Here is a 20,872-nt window from a genome sequence, read left to right as displayed (position 1 = left end):
TCATCCATACTTGACGTATTGCAACATTGTTTGGGGCGCTTCTTATTCTTCGTACCTTAACCAATTATTTTTAATTCAGAAAAGATTCTTGAGAATGATTTCATATTCTACTCATCAAGCACCTTCTGCACCCTTATTTAGCAAATTTAAATTATTATCAATTTTTTCTATTAAGAAGTTTCAAACATGCCTGTTTTATGTTTAAGTTCATTCATTTCAAACAAGACATTCCAGGCACTTTTCATAATTTTTTTCTGTTATCATCAGATATTCACTCTTATTCAGTTAGAGGTGGAAGAACTTTCATTTACCTCTTTGTCGTACCTGCAGTCACCAATCCTTTATCAAATTCCATGGCCCTCAACTCTGGAACTGTTTAGATAGATCTCTTAAGTTAGTGTCATCCTTAAAAATGTTTAGGACCAGCTTGGTGGGGTATCTTTTATCTAGGCAAAATTAACAGGCTATTCTTACTGAAATGAAATTGCCATTTCATGGTTATTTTTGTTTGTGTGTTTATTGTGTTTTTCTTTGTTTCTTTTTTTTTTCTTAATACATTAATAATATATGTAATACTATACATGTAATAATATACATGAATTAATATATTATATTAATACATATTATATTACTGTAATACTCGCGTCATTGCCCCGGGGCATCATGGGAGGTGACTCAACTGCGCATGCTCTATGGGCCACTTAACGCGGAAGTAAACCCGGAAGTCAGGAACTTTTTCAGCGTATGCGCTGGCTGAGCAAATTGCATTGAAATGAATGGGCGGCCATTTTCGAAGTCCCATCCAGTTCTATTAATACATCCATGGACTACGCGCATTACTTCTCTCAGTCAAAAGCGTTACCGTGGCGACGCTAGACGCCAAAATGCGCGCCCCGACTTCATCTGATTGGTCCATATTTGATAGTTCCCCAAAAGTCACCAAATTTTGCACGCGAGCCAGGCCTGGTGATAAATTTGATATTTCATGGTTTGCATCAATGGGCGTGGCCTAATGGCTCAACAGGGCCCCCTAGAATACTATTCTCTGGCATAACTTTTGAATGGTTTGACATAAAGACTCGTGGGTGGTGTCATCGGACTCGGTATTGAGTACTTGACCTTCATTGGCCTGAATTAGCCCCGCCCCTTCTTCTGATTGGTCAATATTTGATAGTCCCTATTTTCTGCCATAACTTTTGAATGGTTTGACATAGAAAGTTGTGGGTGGTGTCATTTCTGATATGCTTATGGGGGGCGGTGGCCATGAGTGCGAGGGCCTGATCATCGCTGCTTGCAGCTTTAATTATTGTTGTCATTGCTGTTTTATTTTACCATGTACATTTTTATTTATATAAGTAAATAGAAGTTTATATATTATCGAACTCGCGAACTCCCGCTTGAGTCAGCTTTTTTTCGTGCAGTTCCCATGCTCGATCTCTCCGATGACGCCGTTGATTTTGATCAATTCTTGATGAGTTACATCGACTAATGCGTGTAGTCCTTGGTGCAGTGGATTCAGCAGCGGCTCATATTCTGAGGCTACAGTCCTGCAGTGGTTGTAGGTTCCAATCCCCGCCTGCGCACCTTTGCTGCATGTCATCCACACTCTCTCTCTCTACCCCCTTCCTGTCTGCATCTTGAATAAATGTCCACTAGAGCCCAAAAAAATCTTTTTTTCTTTAAAAAAAAAAGATGAATATATAACATTGAAACATTAAGAGCCAGAAAAAACACAATGTGGCACGTTTGAAAAGATTTACCTCAGTGATATCTCCCTGAGTGATGTCTTTGGTTCTGTCTGGACCTTGAGCTGTTTCATAACAGCAGGAACACACATGTTGTATGATGGTGATGTGTGTGTGGTTCCAACGCAGGTTAGAACAAGGAGCTTTGCACAATTATCACCTGAAATACCTTCATCTGAATTGATGGCGTCTTCTCTGTTTGAGGTGAACAAACTCTCCAAAAAAGATTCCAAAAGCCCCAGTCAGTAAACTGACCTGAGAGTCTGCAGGTTGTAGTCTGGATTCTCCACCAGATCAGAAAGCTGCTTCACTCCTGAATCCTGCAGTTTGTAGTTGAATCTCAGGTCCAGCTCTCTCAGGTGGGAGCGGTTGGACTTCAGAGCTGAGACCAGAGAAGAACAGCTGATCTCTGACAGACCACAGCACTGCAAGCTGCACAAAGACACCAGAGAAGAAGAACTCAGAGCAGTCAGATGGTCAGTGTGGATCATCAGGAGATCAGCCTGATGTCTGCAGGTTAGTGTCAACACAACTTTCACATCAGATTCATCTGAACACACAAGTAAAACATGTCTGACCCCAGAGTCTCCAGTTTGCAGTCTGGACTCTCCAGGAATCCACACAGATGTTCCACTCCTGAATCCTGCAGGTTCTGGTTCCAGCTCAGGTCCAGATGTTTCAGATGTTCCAGATGGGAGGGGTTGGACTTCAGAGCTGAGACCAGAGAAGAACAGCTGGTCTCTGACATCCTGCAACTCTTCAATCTGAATAAAGAAACAAGAAAATAAAAATCTATGGTATGGTTGTTTTTAACATCAGTCCAGCTGACAAGAAGACACGTGGTTTCTGACGGAGAAGTTACAACATTTAGGTTCATCATTCACCAGCCGCTGACTGGATGTTACTTCACTTATTCATCATCTCATATTCTGTCTGCTTTGTCATCAATGGAATGATGTTGATCAATTGTAATGCTTTGTGAGCAGTTTATGAAAATCCGGTCCTTCTTGAAAATCCACTGAACTTCAGGGAAAGAGATAAAAGTTGATGAAGGCATGTTGTCCTTGAACCAGGTCCTCTTTGTCCTCGTCTGACCTCAGCAGCTTCTTTCGGACCTGTCTGGTTCTGTCCGACAGTCAGGACCGTGTGAATGTTCTAACAGAACGGACTGATACTCGGATCACAGCAGGTTTGTGTCCAAGTGAAAGTGATTGAATGATGATAAAGCAGCAGGAAGTTGAGAAGATAAACACACCTGAACATAAACACAACCTCCTTTGTTAAGCAGCTTTCCCTCTTCACTCTTGAACAGTTGAACATGAACCCTCAGCTGAGACCGGCTCAGAGTCGTTGATCCAAAACTGAGTTCTGGTCAAAAGCTCCAGATTAATAATCAATGACAGATCAATGTGTTCATCAGTTAAATGTCATCAGATCAACAGGATATTCTGGTTCAGTTTTACAGTTTAAACACCAACATTTCATTGATATAATCTCAACATGTCCTTTTCCATCCAGAGTCAGTGATTTACTAAAGCAGGTTTTCATCTGGTCAAACATGTTGGTGATGGGACTTCCGGTATGAGGCACGAGGGATAGAGGTGTAGGCAGCTCGCTCCCGCAACTTTACTTTTAGTTTAACTGTTGAACCTCTTTTTTTTTATTTTTGTTTTCTATTTTTTATCTCTGACAACTTGTCTGACCACTTTTTTGCCTCCACAATGTCTAAATCGAAGAGCAAACAGGATAAAGACCAACCGCGTTCTTTTCCCAGCTGCTTGTGGATGTTTTTGGCAAGGAGCTGCTGCCTTCACCACCGGAGCTCGACCGAGCTCACCGGAGCCTTGCGCCCAGACCTGCTGCCGTAGCCCGGCCGCGGCCTGTCATCATCCGCCTGCATCGCTTCCAGGTGAAGGATCTACTTATCCGGGAGGCCCGCAGACAAGGTGAGCTGTTCTACAGGGAGCACAGGATCTGTCTCTATGAAGACTACAGCGGCGATGTGTTGAAGCAGAGAGCTGGGTATAAAAACTCCATGGCTGAACTTTACAAGCGCGGGTACAAGCCAGCTCTGCTGTATCCAGCTAAACTCCGTATGACTCTCCCCAACGGTGAAAAGACGTGGATCCAGTCCGTTTCGGAGGCTGACAAGTTTGTGCAGGACTCGAACAGAGATACGTAAGCAACCAAACTCTCTATATAGCCCTGTTAACCTACAGTATGTATGAATGTGTGTTTTTCTTTTTTTATTTCTTTTTTTTATTTATTTATTTATTTATTTTTATGTATGTGTACATGTATGTATATATATATATATATATATATATATATATATATATATATATATATATATATATATATATATATATGTGTATGTATGTGTATATATATATATATATATATATATATATATATATATATATATGTATATATATTTTTTTTTTAAATTAATTAATTTATTTTATTTATTTATTCATCATATTACACCATATCATATCCAGCTCAGGGAGTAGACTTGGACCCTGTAGATACTCATACTGGGTTTCTGAACTGGGCTTCTATAATTAATTATCAATTTTTTCTCTCTTTTTACTTCTATAATTATTATTATTATTATTTTTTTTTCTTTCCTCCTCTTGACACACACACAAAAAGTGAGGATTTTTGTGCCTCTAAAATGCCCCCCTTTTTTTTTTTTTTTTTTGATCAGAATGGGGAAAATGTGTGATTTGTCCCAAAGTCTACTGTTTAATTTTATTTCTGAATAGACTGACGGGTTCGAGTTTCAAGTTGCACTATTTCTTTGTGTTTCCAGTAGACTGATATGTTTGGGATACAAGTAATACAGTTTCATGTATTTACAGTAGAAGTTTGCGTGGGTCGGGTCAGGTCACTGACATGTTCGGATGGGTTGATGGGCTAAAAACAACTCATCATATCTCTTTATATATGGTTTCTTTTTGTTGCTTTTGAGGTTAAGATGCAATGTTTTCCCTGACGTTTATTAAGTTGCGAGATCAGCGCGATAGGAAGTAGTAAGGTATACTGATCAGTGAATCAGTGAGTTTCACACTGCTGCCTCCAGCAGTAGTGACAGGGCTTGGGGTGGGAGGGTGGGATGTTTGTACTTTGTTTTTTCGTTGTTTTTGTAAGTTTTGGTTTACTGTGCGTTCTGTTAAAGTATTTTTCTATTATTTATGTGCTGTTACTGCTACAATTCACATTTTTCTCTCTCCAACACTGACTCTGCGACATAGGGGGGAAGGGGCGGGGGCATTTATAGTGGATACATCTCCAACCACTCGGCCAATCCTTTCTCATGGCTAGTACAGTCTCTTTTTCTGCACCGAGTGGCGCAGTTCGTTTCACTAGTTGGAATGTTAGAGGTCTAAACTCCCCTACCAAACGCAACAAAATAATCAACCATCTTAAAGCCCTTAACACTAAAATAGCTTTTTTACTAGAGACTCATCTCAAGCCACTAGACCACGCTAAACTTCAGAGGGGTTGGGTAAGCCAACTTTTTCACTCCTCATTTTCTAGCAAGGCGCGCGGGGCGGGCATTCTGATTCATAAATCCATCCCCTTTTCAGTGTCCTCGGTCATTTCAGACCCAAACGGACGCTTCGTAGTTGTTGTAGGTAGATTGGGGGCTAATAATCTGGTGTTGGCAAATGTGTATGGCCGAAATTGGGACGATAATTTTTTTAAGAAATTTTTTTTTCTCTTCCCGACCTAAATTCTCATCAACTTATCCTTGGTGGTGACTTCAACTGCTGTCTTGACCCCTCGCTTGATCGCTCGTCTAACAGGCCTTGTGTGCCATCTAAATCATCTAAAGTGATCCAGCTGTACATGGAACGATTTGCGATCTCCGATGCCTGGCGTTTTTTCAACCCTAACACCAAGCAATTCTCACGGATTGATCTTTTTCTTATCGATAGTAAACTTCTCTCCTCTGTCGTTTCGTGTTCTTACAGTCCTATTGTGATCTCAGATCATGCAACCGTCATCATGGATGTCTCTTTTCCAGGCAGGTCTCTTTCCCGCTCTCCCTGGCACTTTAATTCTCTACTACTTGCTGACTCGGACTTTGTTAACACAATCAACAGTCGTATTGATCTTTTTATATCCAGTAATGTCAAGCCAGATGTTTCTGCAGCGGCCATATGGGAGTCATGTAAAGCTTTCTTGAGGGGAGAAATAATATCTTACTCTGCTTATCAGAGGAAGATTGCTATGGAAAACAAGGTCTCCCTCTCCAAGGATATAGCAGAGCTGCAGTCAAAATGTGTGGATACACCTAATGCAGATTTTCTTAAGGATTTACTCACGAAAAAGGCAGAATATGACATTCTAGTCTCCAAAGAAACAGCACAGTCTTTCCTAAAAACCCGCCATAACTATTATGAATTTGGGGATAAACCAAGTAAGTTGCTTGCTCACCAAATTCGACAAGCCTCCTCATCAAAACACATCACCCAAATTAACACTGATACTGGACCTACCATTAACGATCAGTTCAGAGATTATTATGTGTCATTATACACCTCTGAGTGCCCGTACAATAAAACACAATACGAACACTTTTTTAATTCCTTAGATTTCCCTTCTATCAACTCCGAAGTGTCCTCTGGTCTGGATGCACCATTTACAATAAATGAGCTTAGGAGTGCCTTAACACTTATGCAGAGTGGGAAATGCCCGGGTCCTGACGGGTTCCCGGCTGAATTTTTTAAAACCTTTGCAGATTCACTGTCCCCCCTATTACTTAATATGTTTAACGAATCACTGCAGAAAGGTTCACTTCCTCTCACTCTACGTCAGGCTACTATATCCCTAATATTGAAGAAGGATAAAGACCCACTGTCCTGTAGTAATTACCGCCCTATCTGTTTGCTGTGTGCAGACGTTAAAATACTGGCTAAAATGCTGGCTAGGCGCCTGGAGAGGGTCCTGCCAACTATCATCGCTCCAGACCAAACAGGGTTCGTAAAGAACAGACAATCCTTTCACAATGTCCGACATCTGTTTGATATTCTGTATTCATCCACAACCTCTGATGATCCTGAGCTGGTCATTTCTATGGATGCCGAAAAGGCGTTTGACCGGGTGGAGTGGCCCTACCTGTTTTACACTCTGAAACGTTTTGGCTTTGGCGCTACATTTATTTCTTGGATCAAACTTTTGTACACATCCCCCCTTGCTTGTGTTCGCACGAACAATGACTATTCTGACTATTCTCCCTCAGTCGTGGTACCCGTCAGGGCTGCCCACTCTCTCCACTACTTTTTGCAATTGCCATTGAACCTTTGGCGGTAGCCCTCAGGTCCAGTCAGATGGTTGGCATCTCAAGAGGGGGCATAGAACATAAGCTGTCCCTATTTGCGGATGATCTCTTGGTCTTTCTTGCTAGTCCTGATAAATCTATCTCCATTGTACTATCAGTGTTGAGAGATTTTGGACATGTCTCCGGTTACAAATTGAATCTGCATAAAAGCGAACTTATGCCGGTTAATGCGGCAGCCATTGCCAATCCCCTTTCCAATTTACCATTCAGAACATCGCTGGAGCACTTTAAATATTTGGGCGTGTGCGTTACGAAGAATGTTTCTGAATTATTTAATTATTTTGTAATTTTTCCCTTCTCTTAGCTAGGCTGACCCAAGATGTCCATCGTTGGTCTGTGCTGCCTCTGTCTCTCGCTGGTCGTATAAATTGTGTTAAAATGACTGTGCTGCCCAAGTTCTTATACCTATTCCAGTGCATACCTATTTTTCTCCCTAAACATTTCTTTCACTCTCTGGATAGCTTAATCTCAAAATTTATTTGGAACAAAGGCACCCCTAGAATCAGAAAAGACATTTTACAAAAGCCTAAACAGTTTGGGGGCCTGGCTCTGCCCACTTTCTTGCTTTACTATTGGGCTGCGAACATAAGAGCAATGTTGCACTGGTGCCACCCCGACAGCCAGTCTCCATCATGGCTGCAGGTTGAGGAAGCCTCATGTAGTCCTTCTTCTTTGCTGGCCCTGCTGTGCCTCCCGCTGTCATCGTCACCGACTTCTCGGTCCAGTAGTATTGTAGTGAAAAACTGCCTTAAAATCTGGAATCAGTTCAAGCAACACTTTGGACTTAAGGAAATACCTATCTTGGCACCAATCCATTCTAACCCTCTGTTCACTCCATCTGTTATTGACAGAGCTTTTTTGATCTGGAAAGATCTAGGGATTGTTTCACTAAAACAGCTTTACATCAGTGGCACATTTGCTTCCTTTGACCAGCTGGCCGAGGCTTTCAATTTGAGTCGCACCCATTTCTTTAGGTATTTGTAAGTCCGAGATTTTGTTCGCATTCATTTTCCTGGCTTCCCTGCTCTTCCTCCTTCTACTCTTGTTGATACACTATTGGATATTAAGCCGAGCCGCAAAGGCTCAATTTCAATATTGTACAGTACTCTTCTCAATAGTCAGACTGTAGCCTCTGACACCTTTCGCAATGCCTGGTCCGTAGAACTTGGTGAAGATATAGATCCTGCCACCTGGGAGCAGGCTCTGAGTAGGGTTCACTCCTCATCTATCTGTGCTCGCCATGGAGTTCTACAGTGTAAAGTGGCGCATAGAGTTCACTGTTTGGTGTCCTACCCACTGGCCTTTCACTGCCGTCCCACTTTGCTGAGCTTGTTGCCTTTCTCACATTGTTAGCAAGACGTGCCATTCTGATGCGGTGGAAACGCCCTTACCCTCCCTCTCATTCTCAATGGATTAAAGACGCCCTGCATTTTATGAGACTTGAAAATATTAAATACTCTCTTCGCTTCTCCGAACGGAAGTTCCATAAAATATGGCAACCCTTCCTAGATCATGTCAGATCTCTCCAATTAGAGATCGACCTTGACATCTAGACAATCTAGTCTTGCTGCCCCCCACGCACGCCCTCACGCACACACGCACGCACACACACACACACACACACACACACATGAACATTAGCCAATTAGCCCATTAGCCCATAGCACTGTTTTTTTTTTTTGTTTTTTTTTTGTTTTTTTTTTTTTTAATTAATTAATTAATTAATTTATTTTTTTTGCATTTATACATGCACTTGTGTTAATTTCGTTTTTATCCGTTTTTATTTGTACGGGAGGGTAGGGGTGGGAATTGGGGATAAAACTGCCTCTTTTTTGGTACCCTGTTCCACGGTATTCATATATGCATCAGTTTCTCTCTGTGTAGGTGGTGTATTGTATATTTGTTTTCTCAAAGTTTCATAAATAAATCATACAAAAAAAAACATGTTGGTGATTAATCACTGAAGACACTGAGCTCTGAGTGTTGGTTTTCATAACCTCCCTGTCTGAAACTCTCTGAAGCTGCTTCCACCTCTGGATTGAGTTCTTTGGAGTTTCAGGAGGGGAGGAGAGCTGATCCATCTGATCCAGCTGTTCCAGCTGTTCCAGCTGATCCAGCTGATCCAGCTGATTCAATTCAATTCAATTCAATTCAATTCAATTCAATTCAATTCAATTCATATAGCGTCTAATACAACAGATGTTGTCTCTAGACACTTTCCAGAGATCCAGAACATGAACATAAACATAAATATAATTATAAATATAATTAAAGCTGCAAGCAGCGATGAACGGGCCCTCGCACTCACGGCCACCGCCCCCCATAAGCATATCAGACATGACACCACCCACGACTTCCTATGTCAAACCATTCAAAAGTTATAGCAGAAAAAAGGGACAACCAATCAGAAGAAGGGGCGGGGCTAATTTAAGCCAATGAAGGTCAAGGACCGGGACCGTAGGCCAGAACGCAGCTCCCGAGGCTCCGGTCTGCAAACATGCACAAAAAAGAGAAAAGGGGGGCCGGCACAAGAAACTACAGGATAGCTATGAGACATTTATAAAAATGGAAATGATCCAGCTGATCCAGCTGATCCAGTTGATCCAGATGATCCAGCTGTTGAAACTACTGATGGAAGATCTCACACAAGCCCAGAAAAGTCTGTCAGAAAATCACATTTGAGCTGATTGATCTTCATGTCTGATCTAAACTGGTTTCTCCTCATGTTTACAACCTGAGAAAAGTTGGAATTAAAAACTAACTAAACATAATAAATAAAATTAAAGCTGCAAGCAGCGATGAACGGGCCCTCGCACTCACGTCCACCGCCCCCCATAAGCATATCAGAAATGACACCATCCACGACTCTCTATGTCAAACCATTCAAAAGTTATAGCAGAAAAAAGGAACAACCAATCAGAAGAAGGGGCGGGGCTAATTCAGGCCAATGAAGGTCAAGGACTTAATACCGAGTCCCATGACACCACCCACGACTCTTTATGTCAAACCATTCAAAAGTTATGGCAGAGAAAAGTATTCTAGGGGGCGCTGTTGAGCCGTTAGGCCACGCCCATTAATGCAAACCATTAAATATCAAATTTATCACCAGGCCTGGCTTGCATGCAAATTTTGGTGACTTTTGGAGAACTATCAAATATGGACCGATCACATGAAGGGGACGAGCGCTTTTTCGCGTCTAGCGTCGCCACGGTAACACTTTTGAAAGAGAAAAGTAATGTGCGTCGTCGCAGGACAGAGACGAAAATTTTGATGTAAAAAAAAAATTTTCGGCATACAGCTGGTCTCGAACTCCCGACCTCCAGCACCATAGACAGTAATGCTCTGGTTGAGCTAAGACTCAAATATTACTTTTACTTTGACTTACTGGGTTATTAGAGACCAACATAGCGATATAATGTCAGGAACTTTTTTTCCTAATTTTTTTAATATTTGTAAGATATAAATATTAGTATAACACTACTATTTTATTATTACTTTTTATGCATCCATTCTGCCGAGGTTCTAACCGGGCTGAGCACGGGACTATTTCTGACGTCACCACATTACAGGCAGCTGATCGGTCGGGGGGCGGGGCCGTCATCACCCTACTCGCCACCGATTGGTCGGGGGGCGGGGCCGTCATCACCCTACTCGCCACTGATTGGTCGGGGGGCGGGGCCGTCATCACCCTACTCGCCACTGATTGGTCGGGGGGCGGGGCCGGCAGACGTTTGAATCAGGAAGCGGGAGTCAGCGCGAGAGCGACTGGCGGCTCGCGGTGATTTTATTATTAAAAAAAGGACAACCAATCAGAAGAAGGGGCGGGGCTAATTAAGGCCAACGAAGCTTGAGGACTCATTACAGAGTCCCATGACATCACCCACAACTTCCTATGTCAAACCATTCAAAAGTTATGGCAGATAAAAGTATTCTAGGGGGCGCTGTTGAGCCGTTAGGCCACGCCCATTAATGCAAACCATGAAATATCAAATTTATCGCCAAGTCTGGCTTGCATGCAAAAAATGGTGACTTTTGGAGAACTATCAAATATGGACCAATCAGATGAAGGGGAGGCGCGCTTTTTCACGTCTAGCGTCGCCACGGTAACACTTTTGAAAGAGAAAAGTAATGCGTGTAGTCGCAAGATGGAGACGCACATTTTGAGGTATAACACACCTGGGTGCACGTTACGGTTCGGGCCGTATTAATTGCCGAAGGAATGGCATAAATTGCGCCAAAATTACACAATTAATTCAAAATAGCTGACTTCCTGTTCGGTTTCGGCCATGGCTCCAAGAGACTTTTCTTTAAGTTGCGACATGATCCAGGTGTGTACCGATTTTCGTGCATGTACATCAAACTGTATTGTGGGGCTTGAGGCACAAAGTTTTCCGGGGGGCGCTGTTGAGCCGTTTTGCCACGCCCATTAATACAAACCATGAAATATCAAATTTATCGCCAGGCCTGCCTTGCATGCAAAATTTGGTGTCTTTTGGGGAACTATCAAATATGGATCAATCAGATGAAGGGGGGGCGCGCCTTATGGCATCTAGCGTCGCCACGGTAACACTTTTGAAAGAGAAAAATAATGCGCGTAGTCGCAGGATGAAGACGCACATGTTGATGTATAACACATCTGGGTTCACGATACGGTTAGGGCCGTATTAATTCTCGAAGGAATGGCATATAATGCTCCAAAATTACGCAATTAATTCAGATTGTTCAAAATGGCCGCCTTCCTGTTCGGTTTCGGCCATGGCGCCAAGAGACTTTTCTTTTAGTTGCGACATGATACAGGTGTGTACCGATTTTCGTTCATATACGTCAAACCGTATTATGGGGCTTGAGGCGCAAAGTTTTTTCTGTCAGAACCAATCAGATGAAGGGTGGGCGCGCTTTTTGGTGTCTAGCGTCGCCACGGTAACGCTTTTGAAAGAGAAAAGTAATGCGTGGTGTCGGAGGATGGAGACGCACATTTTGATGTATAACACACTTGGGGGCACGTTACGGTTCGGGCCGTATTAACTGCCGAAGGAATGGCATAAATTTCGCCAAAATGACACGATTAATTCAAAATGACCGACATCCTGTTCGGTTTCGGGCACGGCACCAAGAGACTTTTCTTTAAGTTGCGCCATGATACAGGTGTGTACCGAATTTTGTGCATGTACGTCAAACCGTATCGTGGGGCTTGAGGCACAAAGTTTTCAAGGGGGCGCTGTTGAGCCATTTGTCCACGCCCATTAATGCGAACCATAAAATATCAAATTTTTCGCCAGGCCTGACTTGCGTGCAAAATTTGGTGACTTTTTGGGCATGTTTAGGGGGGCAAAAAGGCCTTCCTTTTGTCAGAAAAATAATAATAATAATTAAAGCTGCAAGCAGCGATGAACGGGCCCTCGCACTCACGGCCACCGAGTCATAAGCATATCAGAAACGACACCACCCACGACTTCCTATGTCAAACCATTCAAAAGTTATAGCAGAAAAAAGGGACAACCAATCAGAAGAAGGGGTGGGGCTAATTCAGGCCAATGAAGGTCAAGGACTCCATACAGAGTCTGATGACACCACCCACGACTCTCTATGTCAAACCATTCAAAAGTTATAGCAGAAAAAAGTATTCTAGGGGGCGCTGTTGAGCCATTAGACCACGCCCATTCATGCAAACCATGAAATATCAAATTTATCCCCAGGCCTGGCTTGGTGCAAAATTTGGTGACTTTTGGAGAACTATCAAATATGGACCAATCAGATGAAGGGGGGGCGCACTTTTTGGCGTCGAGTGTTGCCACGTTAACGCTTTTGAATGAGAAAAGTAATGCGCGTCGTCGCAGGAAGGAGACGCACATGTTGATGTAAAAAAAAAAAACACAAATTGCTGACAATAATCTTTGCATTGAGCTGGGATCGATCCCACGATCTCCCACACGAAAGACGGCGACATTACCGCCGAGCCACGAATCAGCTTGGCCATTTTCTGACTGACTGACTTAGGAGATACCAACATAGCGATGTAATCTGAGTCCCGAATTGTTTTTTCGTAATTTTTAAAATATTTTTAAGATATAAATATTAGTAAAACCCCACTATTTGTTCTTTTGTGAATAGCATGTTCCAGTCTTTACTTCCTAGACACACACACTGCATGGAAGGGAGCGTTTGATTTATTGTTCACGTAACATTACTTTTATTTTTTCACAACCAAACCACGCACTTTATTTATGTCATTTGCACCGGGCAAGGACAAAAAATAAATGATTCCACCAAAATTCCAGAGATTTTTGTGGTTGGCTGACACATTACCAGCATATTTCAAATATGTCAAACCATTAAAAAGTTATAGTCAGAAAATATGGACAACCAATCAGAAGAAGGGGCGGGGCTAATTCAGGCCAATGAAGGTCAAGGACTCCATAAAGAATCTGATGACACCACCCACGACTTCCTATGTCAAACCATTCAAAAGTTATGGCAGATAAAAGGATTCTAGGGGGCGCTGTTGAGCCGTTAGGCCACGCCCATTAATGCAAACCATGAAATATCAAATTTATCGCCAAGTCTGGCTTGCATGCAAAATTTGGTGACTTTTGGGAAACTATCAAATATGGACCAATCAGATGAAGGGGGGGCGCGCTTTTTGGCGTCTAGCGTCGCCACGGTAACACTTTTGAAAGAGAAAAGTAATGCGCATAGTCGCAGGATGGAGACGCACATTTTGATGTATAACACATCTGGGTTCACGATACGGTTCGGGCCGTATTAATTCTCGAAGGAATGGCATATATTGCTCCAAAATTACGTGATTAATTAAGAATGTTCAAAATGGCCGACTTCCTGTTCGGTTTAGGCCATGGCGCCAAGAGACTTTTCTTTAAGTAGCGACATGATACAGGTGTGTACCGATTTTCGTTCATGTACGTCAAACCGTATTCTGGGGCTTGAGGCGCAAAGTTTTTTCTGTCTGAACCAATCAGATGATGGGTGGGCGCGCTTTTTGGCGTCTAGCGTCGCCACGGTAACGCTTTTGAGAGAGAAAAGTAATGCGTGGTGTCGGAGGATGGAGACGCACATTTTGATGTATAACACACATGGGGGCTCGTTACGGTTCGGGCCGTATTAACTGCCGAAGGAATGGCATAAATTTCGCCAAAATGACACGATTAATTCAAAATGGCCGACATCCTGTTCGGTTTCGGGCATGACTCCAAGAGACTTTTCTTTAAGTTGTGCAATGATACAGGTGTGTACTGATTTTCGTGCATGTAGGTCAAACCGTATCGTGGGGCTTGAGGCACAAAGTTTTCTAGGGGGCGCTGTTGAGCCATTTTGCCACGCCCATTAATGCAAACCATAAAATATCAAATTTTTCGCCAGGCCTGGTTTGCGTGCAAAATTTGGTGACTTTTTGGGCACGTTTAGGGGGGCAAAAAGGCCCTCCTTTCGTCAGAAAAATAATAATAATAATAATTAAAGCTGCAAGCAGCGATGAACGGGCCCTCGCACTCACGGCCACCGTCCCCCATAAGCATATCAGAAATGACACCACCCACGACTTCCTATGTCAAACCATTCAAAAGTTATAGCAGAAAAAAGGGACGACCAATCAGAAGAAGGGGCGGGGCTAATTCAGCCCAATAAAGGTCAAGGACTCAATACCGAGTCCCATGACACCACCCACGACTCTCTATGTCAAAACATTCAAATGTTATAGCAGGAAATAGGGACAACCAATCAGAAGAAGGGGCGGGGCTAATGTTCACCAATTATGGTCAAGGACTCAATACCGAGTCTCATGACACCACTCACGACGCTTTATGTCAAACCATTCAAAAGTTATGGCAGAGAAAAGTATTCTAGGGGGCGCTGTTGAGCTGTTAGGCCACGCCCATTAATGCAAACCATGAAATTCATCGCCAGGCCTGGCTTGCATGCAAAATTTGGTGACTTTTGGAGAACTATCAAATATGGACCAATCAGATGAAGGGGAGGCGCGCGTTTTGGCGTCTAGCGTCGCCACGGTAACACTTTTGAAAGAGAAAAGTAATGCGGGTAGTCGCAGGATGGAGACGCACATTTTGATGTATAACACATCTGGGTTCACGATACGGTTCGGGCCGTATTAATTGCCGAAGGAATGGCATAAATTGCGCCAAAATTACACAATTAATTCAAAATGGCTGACTTCCTGTTCGGTTTCGGTCATGGCGCCAAGAGACTTTTCTTTAAGTTGCGACATGATACAGGTGTGTACCGATTTTCGTGCATGTACGTCAAACCGTATTGTGGGGCTTGAGGCACAAAATTTTCCGGGGGGCGCTGTTGAGCCAGTTTGCCACGCCCATTCATACAAACCATGAAATATCAAATTTATCGCCAGGCCTGCCTTGCATGCAAAATTTGGTGACTTGGGGAACTATAATAATATGGACCAATCAGATGAAGGGGGGCGCGGTTTTTGGCGTCTAGCGTCGCCACGGTAACACTTTTGAAAGAGAAAAGTAATGCGGGTAGTCGCAGGATGGAGACGCACATTTTGATGTATAACACATCTGGGTTCACGATACGGTTCGGGCCGTATTAATTCTCGAAGGAATGGCATATATTGCTCCAAAATTACGCGATTAATTCAGAATGTTCAAAATGGCCGACATCCTGTTCGGTTTCGGCCATGGAGCCAAGAGACTTTTCTTTAAGTTGCCACATGATACAGGTGTGTACCAATTTTCGTTCATGTACGTCAAACCGTATTATGGGGCTTGAGGCGCAAAGTTTTTTCTGTCTGAACCAACCTGATGAAGGGTGGGCGCGCTTTTTGGCGTCTAGCGTCGCCACGGTAACGCTTTTGAAAGAGAAAAGTAATGCGTGTTGTCGCAGGATGGAGACGCATATTTTGATGTATAACACACTTGGGGGCACGTTACGGTTCGGGCCGTATTAACTGCCGAAGGAATGGCATAAATTGCGCCAAAGTGACACGATTAATTCAAAATGGCTGACTTCCTGTTCGGTTTCGACCATGTCGCCAAGAGACTTTTCTTTAAGTTGTGTACTGATACAGGTGTGTAGCGATTTTCGTGCATGTACGTCAAACCGTATTGTGGGGCTTGAGGCACAAAGTTTTCCGGGGGGCGCTGTTGAGCCATTTTGCCACGCCCATTAATGTAAACCATTAAATATCAAATTTTTCGCCAGGCCTGACTTGCATGCAAAATTTGGTGACTTTTTGGGCATGTTTAGGGGGGCAAAAAGGCCTTCCTTTCGTCAGAAGAAAGAAAGAAAAAAGAAAAAAGAAAAAAGAAAAATTCCTGCAGATACAATAGGGCCTTCGCACTGAAGGTGCTCGGGCCCTAATAACGCGAAGAATTCCTACAGATACAATAGGGCCTTCGCACTGCAAGTGCTCGGGCCCTAATTAAAGCTGCAAGCAGCGATGAACGGGCCCTCGCACTCAAGGCCACCGCCCCCCATAAGCATATCAGAAAAGACACCACCCACGACTTTCTATGTCAAACCATTCAAAAGTTATAGCAGAAAAAACGGACAACCAATCAGAAGAAGGGGTGGGGCTAATTAAGGCCAACGAAGCTTAAGAACTCAGTACAAAGTCCCATGACACCACCCACGACTTCCTATGTCAAACCATTAATAGGTTATAGCAGAAAAAAGGGACAACCAATCAGAAGAAGAGGCGGGGCTAATTCTGGCCAATGAAGGTCAAGGACTCCATAAAGAATCTGATGACACCACCCACGACTCTCTATGTCAAACCATTCCAATGTTATAGCAGAAAATCGGGACAACCAATCAGAAGAAGGGGCGGGGCTAATTAAGGCCAACGAAGCTTAAGGACTCATTACAGAGTCCCATGACACCACCCACAACTTCCTATGTCAAACCATTCAAAAGTTATGGCAGATAAAAGTATTCTAGGGGGCGCTGTTGAGCCGTTAGGCCACGCCCATTAATGCAAACAATGAAATTTTTTGGAGAACTATCAAATATGGACCAATCACATGAAGGGGGGGCGCGCCTTTTGGCGTCTAGCGTCGCCACGGTAACACTTTTGAAAGAGAAAAGTAATGCGTGGTGTCGCAGGATGGAGACGCACATTTTGATGTATAACACACCTGGGTGCACGTTACGGTTCGGGCTGAATTAACTGCCGAAGGAATGGCATAAATTTCGCCAAAATGACACAATTTATTCAAAATGGCCGACATCCTGTTTGGTTTCGGCCATGGCTCCAAGAGACTTTTCTTTAAGTTGTGCCATGATGAAGGTGTGTAGCGATTTTCGTGCATGTACGTCAAACCGTATTGTGGGGCTTGAGGCACAAAGTTTTCCGGGGGGTGCTGTTGAGCCATTTTGCCACGCCCATTAATGCAAACCATGAAATATCAAATTTTTCGGCAGGCCTGCCTTGCATGCCAAATTTGGTGACTTTTGGGGAACTATCAAATATGGACCAATCAGATGAAGGGGGGGCGCGCTTTTTGGCATCTAGTGTCGCCACGGTAACACTTTTGAAAGAGAAAAGTAATGCGTGTAGTCGCAGGATGGAGACGCACATTTTGATGTATAACACACCTGGGTGCACGTTACGGTTCGGGCCGTATTAATTCTCGAAGGAATGGCATATCTTGCTCCAAAATTACGTGATTAATTCAGAATGTTCAAAATGGCCGACTTCCTGTTCGGTTTCGGCCATGGCGCCAGGAGACTTTTCTTTAAGTTGCGACATGATACAGGTGTGTACCGATTTTCGTTCATGTACCTCAAACCGTATTATGGGGCTTGAGGCACAAAGTTTTTTCTGTCTGAACCAATTAGATGAAGGGTGGGCGCGCTTTTTGGCGTCTAGCATCGCCACAGTAACGCTTTTGAAAGAGAAAAGTAATGCGTGGTGTCGCAGGATGGAGACGCACATTTTGATGTATAACACACCTGGGTGCACGTTACGGTTCGGGCCGTATTAACTGCCGAAGGAATGGCATGAATTTCGCCAAAATTACACGATTAATTCAAAATGGCCGACATCCTGTTCGGTTTCGGCCATGGCGCCAAGAGACTTTTCTTTAAGTTGCGACATGATACAGGTGTGTACCGATTTTCGTGCATGTACGTCAAACCGTATTGTGGGGCTTGAGGCACAAAGTTTTCCGGGGGGCGCTGTTGAGCCGTTTTGCCACGCCCATTAATGCAAACTATTAAATATCAAATTTTTCGCCAGGCCTGGTTTGCGTGCAAAATTTGGTGACTTTTTGGGCACGTTTAGGGGGGCAAAAAGGCCCTCCTTTCGTCAGAAGAAAGAAAGAAAGAAAGAAAAATTCCTACAGATACAATAGGGCCTTCACACTGAAGGTGCTCGGGCCCTAATAATAACGCGAAGAATTCCTACAGATACAATAGGGCCTTCGCACTGAAGGTGCTCGGGCCCTAATAATAACGCGAAGAATTCCTACAGATACAATAGGGCCTTCGCACTGAAGGTGCTCGGGCCCTAATAAAGTGATTCTTCTGAGGGATTTTAAATGAATTTTTCAGATCTTCAGTCATAACATTTACAAAAGAAACTAAATATCAGAGATTTTTTATGTAATTTTTTTTTTTTAATGTTTGTGATTGAAATTATTTTGTTACATCTTTGGAGGATTACAACTGGATGAATGTAGAAACTTCTCCATGAACTGACCTGAGAGTCTCCAGTCTACAGTTTGGACTCTTCAGTCCACCAGTCAGAATCTTCACTCCTGAATCCTGCAGGCGGCTCTTACTCAGGTCCACTTCTGTCAGTTGGGAGGGTTTAGACTTCAGAGCGGACGCAATAACTTCATAGTGAGTCTTTGAGAGTTTACGATTAATTAATCTATGATGAGAGAAAATATGATGTCAGTTGTAATAAAATCTGTTACAAACAAACTGATGACAAAACAGACAGACATCTCATCTCATTTCAACGTGTTCCCCGGCTCCAGCTCCCCCTTATCAGCCCAACACAGTCTCCAGGTTGGAGCCAACGAAGGCCCCGGCGCTCACTTGGATGAACCGTGCTGGGACGCCCCCCCAGTAATTCCCCCAGTAATCATATAAATCATGATACAGTTTACACACGCAGCACAGCAGACAAACAAGGATGAAACCTCCACTAACAAGCAGCTGCTACGTTCCTCAAACTGAAGGCTGCTGTCAGCTGAGAGCTGACACTCCACAGATGTAACGATGGAAGGATAACAACTCTGAGACAAAAACCCACCGACTAGCAGCCAAGAACAACAAAAACGTTTTTGATTGTCAGAATTTGAAAATAATTCTAATGAAATTTGTCAAACTTATCTGAAGGTCTACATATCAAGTATGTATAAGTCCATATGAAAACTATTAACTAAACTATTACCTTGGTGTTAGTTCAGTCTGTATCACTAGATCCACGCCGGTGTGTCGGCCAGGACACCACTTAAGGCCGTTTCAGAGTATGAATAAAGGACTGAGCATGACATGCCGGTCCTGACTTCACTTCCCTTTGCAGCGTCACATACAGGGTTTACAACTGTGTTTGGGGAGGTGCTCACAAGAACACCTAACATATACAACTTAATGAAGGATAAACATATCCATACATTAATCTCACCAACACTAAACATGATAATACCAATCTGAGATAAACTAACAAGAATTAAACAAGAAAGGTATTCCAAAAAAAGCAGTCTTGCATTTCTCTTCAGAAAGAATAAACATACTCAAAACACTCACTATACTGGTTTACGAAGCTTACTGACGTTGTATCAGTTACCATTAATTTCTATGTAACACTTCCTGTAACACTGCTGACGAACTGGCAAATGCTTTTGTTCTGAAATACCCTACATACCATATCCGGTGGTGAATGAGCTTTATGTAGACAATCGGTAAAACAAAACTCTCAATCAACGACAACGATTAGCGTAGTAATAAACACTATTAACAGTAATACAAACAGGTAATAACAGGTAAGGACACGGTCTAAACGACTCCAGCAGTCTCCCCACTCTTTCCCTGAAATTATTTTCCAGGACTTTTCCAGGACATTTTAAGCCGACATTTTAATTAAGAGTTCTCCTCTTCCCCGTGGTCTCTGTGAGCATCTCACTCTGTTGACAACTACTTTTATTGGAAATTAATTACGTTAAGGCTACATGAAAAGTAATTAATCTCTCAAATTTATCCCATCTATCTGTGCAAATACACAGTATTTTAATACAACAGAAATATGGAGTTAGAACAGTCTCAAAAGTGACAAATGCACACACTGATCCACAAATGCACACACTGATCCACAAATGCACACACTGATCCACAAATGCACACACTGATCCACAAATGCACACACTGATCCACAAATGCACACACTGATCCACAAATGCACACACTGATCCACAAATGCACACACTGATCCACAAATGCACACACCGATCCACAAATGCACACACCGATCCACAAATGCACACACCGATCCACAAATGCACACACCGATCCACAAATGCACACACCGATCCACAAATGCACACACCGATCCACAAATGCACACACCGATCCACAAATGCACACACCGATCCACAAATGCACACACCGATCCACAAATGCACACACCGATCCACAAATGCACACACCGATCCACAAATGCACACACTGATCCACAAATGCACACACCGATCCACTCCTCATTTTGATTACAAAAAACAATGTGAAAGGAACAAAACTGTTAATCTACACAAACTGACTGTGTTATTGATCTGGA

General features: G+C 43.1%; 1 protein-coding gene across 12 annotated transcripts in view; it reads right to left on the bottom strand.

The window, feature by feature from the left end:
• LOC133419828 (protein NLRC5-like) overlaps nucleotides 1-20,872 on the bottom strand; it is an 89,902-nt gene that overhangs the window by 56,737 nt on the left and 12,293 nt on the right. For 11 of the 12 annotated variants that reach the window (XM_061709273.1, XM_061709276.1, XM_061709278.1 and 8 more), the window contains exons 7-9: nucleotides 18,791-18,964; nucleotides 2,324-2,509; nucleotides 2,001-2,177 (exon numbers count right to left, since the gene is read on the bottom strand). In XM_061709273.1, coding sequence (XP_061565257.1) covers nucleotides 2,001-2,177; nucleotides 2,324-2,509; nucleotides 18,791-18,964 — 537 coding nt within the window. The remainder of the gene's footprint in view (nucleotides 1-2,000; nucleotides 2,178-2,323; nucleotides 2,510-18,790; nucleotides 18,965-20,872) is intronic. The other variant, XM_061709275.1, reaches the window with a different exon arrangement.

The sequence above is a fragment of the Cololabis saira genome, chromosome 19 (assembly GCF_033807715.1).
Source record: "Cololabis saira isolate AMF1-May2022 chromosome 19, fColSai1.1, whole genome shotgun sequence".
Classification (NCBI taxonomy): Eukaryota; Metazoa; Chordata; class Actinopteri; order Beloniformes; family Belonidae; genus Cololabis; species Cololabis saira.
This window is presented reverse-complemented; position numbering and strand designations above follow the sequence as displayed.